General features: G+C 51.6%; 1 protein-coding gene across 1 annotated transcript; it reads right to left on the reverse strand.

The window, feature by feature from the left end:
- Positions 1–581: 581 nt before the first annotated feature.
- Positions 582–3,241, reverse strand: LOC123047442 (E3 ubiquitin-protein ligase AIRP2). The gene is made up of 6 exons (XM_044470997.1): positions 2,769–3,241; positions 2,536–2,686; positions 2,323–2,389; positions 1,968–2,208; positions 1,098–1,299; positions 582–989 (listed from the first exon to the last, which is right to left on the reverse strand). The coding sequence occupies exons 1-6, from the start codon at positions 2,855–2,857 to the stop codon at positions 960–962; spliced, it is 780 nt and encodes a 259-aa protein (XP_044326932.1). The 5' UTR covers positions 2,858–3,241; the 3' UTR covers positions 582–959.
- Between the last annotated feature and the right edge of the window lie 231 nt (positions 3,242–3,472).

Below are 3,472 nucleotides of genomic sequence, written 5' to 3' on the forward strand. Positions count from 1 at the left end.
AACATTAGTACAAAGTTGTATTAAGGTTGAGACATTTATTTTGGGACAGAGAAAATAAGTATCTTAACTTTATACTAACATTAGTACAAAGTGTATCACTAAGATTAAAGCCCTGTTCGGTACCTCTCCCGTTTCAAAACTCCACTCCGTACGAGGAGCTGGGTCTCAGCCACTCCGTACGATTACGCTGCCGCTCCCTCCGCTCCGGGAGTTGCAGCCGTGGAGCGGAGTGGATCCGAACAGGGCTTAAGACACTTATTTTAAAACGGAGGGAGTATTTGTTATCCTCACCGATAAATCTGTAGGCAAACATCTTAAGCAACCTCTTTAACTGAATCACCAGAAAGAGGTTAGAATAAGCTAAGTAAAATTTTAAGGGCAGCAATCGCGCGCACACAGAGAAAAGGAGAGCTGAAGAAGCCTTGTGTTCATTCAGTTGAAATCATATGTAAATCACATTAGCACATAAATAATGCACCCTCCATTCCAAATTATAAGATGTTATAACTATTTTTTGAGTCGGATGTATATAGACACGTTTTAGCGTATCTATTCACTCGTTTCAGTCCGTATGTAGTCCATATTGAAATATCCAAAACATCTTATAATTCGGAACGGAGTTAGTACATGCACCATATGTCTGTTCCCATCCAGATTACAAATATGTACAGGCATTACTCTGCTGCATAACATATTTCTCCGACAAGTATTTTCGGAAAGAGGGAGTAAATACTTCTACATGCACTAAATGTTCCCATCCGGATTACATATCTGTACAAACATTACTCTGCTGCATAATAACATTTTTTTTTGCGAGAAGCATAACATATTGTTATTCTGACTTTCTCTGAACATTTCCATGCAAACTGTAAATCTGTACATGTATTTACAAAACCTGAGGACCCTAGGTAGGGTGCTCACACAGGTTGGGCCTCTCTGTCAGGCTGCTGCATCCATGGTCAGCCACATCCTAGGACGAGGAACATCCTCTGCATGAACCAACAACAACAACAACAACAACAAGCCATGCGTCAACGCTCCCAGAAAAAAAGAACAGTCGCGAGCAAGTCATCGTCAACGGCTCAAAGTTATTTTACATGGGAATCATAGGCATCGAAGATGTTGTCCAGCGTGACGAGGGGCAGCTTCTCGATGTATGCGAACAGGCGCCTGATGTTCTCCCTCGTCACCGTCGCCATGTCGACGACGTCGCGCTGGTCGGTGAGCATCCATAGGTCGCCGGAGTTCACTCTTTTGAGGCTGTCCCGGCAGAAGGGGCATGACTGAGATCTCGTGCGCCTGCAACCAGGGTGAACACACGGTTCAGTGACCAGAGCAGTCGTTTGGCAGTGGGCAGTTTTGTGGAATGTAATTTTTCATTTGCAGAGAAAGCTCCTCTGCTCATGCACTGAAGATATAAATTGGTAAAGAAGATGAAATTTGAGGAGCTATGAATCAGTTAGTTTGGGGCATCCCTTCTTCGTCTAGCTGATAAGGAGTCCCATGTAGTCATTCTGCTAATGTAGACATGTAAAGTAAAACCTTGTGCTTGGCAGCAGAGTTCCAAAGCTCTGCGGCAACCGTTCTAGCAGAACAGGCTGCAACTTATTTTTACAGCTTAAAACCTCAACATTTTCACTTGTGTCACGTGTACGCGGTGAGCTTAACTTGTAAATTTTTCGAGAAACAACTAATTTTGTAAATTTCTAATGCTTAATAACAGTAAGTGATACTCCAGTAAGAAAGTCAGGCCTCGTAAGAATCAAGGACAAAACTGGCAGACAGATGCAGAGGTTGCTGCATAGTATTTTTCCATAAATGATGCTCACGCGGCCATCTTAATTACTCTGAAGCTCGCATTAAACCGAGGCCAAACATGTTTGCTCTGGTCGAAGTGAACTGAACATGGCAGAAAAACTGAAAAACAAATGATAACGCGAGGGGTTCAGGTTCTTGTTCTCGCTCACCATTGATGGTAGCACTTGATGCACATGTCGTGGCTGCAGTTGGGCAGCACGACCCTGCTGTTGAGCTCCATGCAGATCCCGCACTCCTCCTCTATCTCGGCGTCGATCTCGGAGACGGGCCTCTTGCTGTCCTCCGGCTCGTCTCTCCTCCTGTACCTCTCCGAGCACGCCGCCCTCTGCCTCCGGTCGTCGGAGTCGCTGATCCCGTGCTCCAGTTGCATGAGGGAGGGGAATATCACAGCTGCAGACGGACAGAGAATGGGCATCAGTACAGCAGCACAAGTCGAATCTCCAAGACGACACACTGACAGCGTGAACATCTGCTGTTCTTGTCAGTTATTTACAGAGTGTTTACCGTAGAACTCCCTGATGCTGGCCTTCCTTTCGTGGGTGGACATGGTGGTTGTGCCGTCCACATAGACCTGCAGAATCAATGGAAGCAGGGACCGGATTCCGTGAGGACACAAGCACAACCACCACAAATCACGGAAGGAATCCAGGGGCATGGGCACACAGACTGACAGACAGCAGACGGACGGACGGACAAAAGTAGTGGAGTACGGAGTACCTTGTAGATGAGGATCCTGAGGAGGCCGAGCGCGCCGGCGAGGCTGCAGTCGGTCCACTGGAGGAGGAAGAGGAAGAGGCGCGCGGCGGGGCTGTAGGACATGCGCATCTGCACGCACGCCCCGTCGTAGTCCCGCGAGCACTCCGACGCCCTGCGCCAGACACGAATTCACGACCCAAACCTGGAAGAAATTCAAGAAACTTGGTCCTTTAATTTGGGGGGAGGGAGCTCACAGGGTGTTGGCGTGCTGGATGTCCGCCTCCAGCACCTTGAGCGAGTCCCTGAACGACCTCCGCGTGGCGCACGGCGCCGCCGCCACCATCTCCCCCTCCTCCTCCTGCTCCGCCGCCGCCGAATTAAACCCCGCCGGCAGAGCAGGGCCGAATTAGATAGAACCCCCGGCGCGCGCGCGCGAGAACCCTCGACCGCGACGGCGACAGCGGCACCGAAAGTGGAGGGCTGCTCTCCGGCTCCCCGCTCCGCTCCACTCCACCGAAAGCAGGCCTGCCTCCACGCCCAGTTGTTGGTGGTGGTCGTCTCCTTTTCGGCCGGCCGCACCGCACCGCCCGCCACTTCTGTTGCTATAGGCTATAGGTTGCGTGGGCGGAGGGAGACCCGCCGCCGCCGCCACGCGTCCCCTCCCGCCGCTCGGAGGAGTCCAAGTGACAGGCGGGTCCCCCGCGCGCCGGCGGGTCGTCGTCGGTGTTTCTTGCGGTTAGAGGCTGGGAAGTGGGGTCTGGTCTGCGTGGGGGCGGGGTGTCGGCGTGATAGGGTAGGGTGCGCGCGCGCGGGCGTCGGGGTGCTGCTGGTAAGAGCACGGGGGCGGCCGCCGGGCCGCTGCGGTCTCGTGTCACGTGAGCCAGGTCCATGCACCGATAGACAAGTTCAATTCTCGAATTCTTTCTTTTCTGCGAATAGTTCAACTCCCGAATTCCCC

The sequence above is a fragment of the Triticum aestivum genome, chromosome 2B (assembly GCF_018294505.1).
Source record: "Triticum aestivum cultivar Chinese Spring chromosome 2B, IWGSC CS RefSeq v2.1, whole genome shotgun sequence".
Classification (NCBI taxonomy): domain Eukaryota; kingdom Viridiplantae; phylum Streptophyta; class Magnoliopsida; order Poales; family Poaceae; genus Triticum; species Triticum aestivum.

What these genes read in the sequence shown, in the direction of transcription:
- LOC123047442 (XM_044470997.1), bottom strand. Translation starts at nt 2,857, where the DNA reads ATGGTGGCGGCGGCGCCGTGCGCCACGCGGAGGTCGTTCAGGGACTCG. An exon ending in CAGCATCAGGGAGTTCTACG is followed by an intron (nt 2,209 to 2,322) that starts GTAAACACTCTG and finishes GTCCGTCTGCAG; the next exon opens with CTGTGATATTCCCCTCCCTC. An exon ending in ATCAAGTGCTACCATCAATG is followed by an intron (nt 1,300 to 1,967) that starts GTGAGCGAGAAC and finishes CCCTGGTTGCAG; the next exon opens with GCGCACGAGATCTCAGTCAT.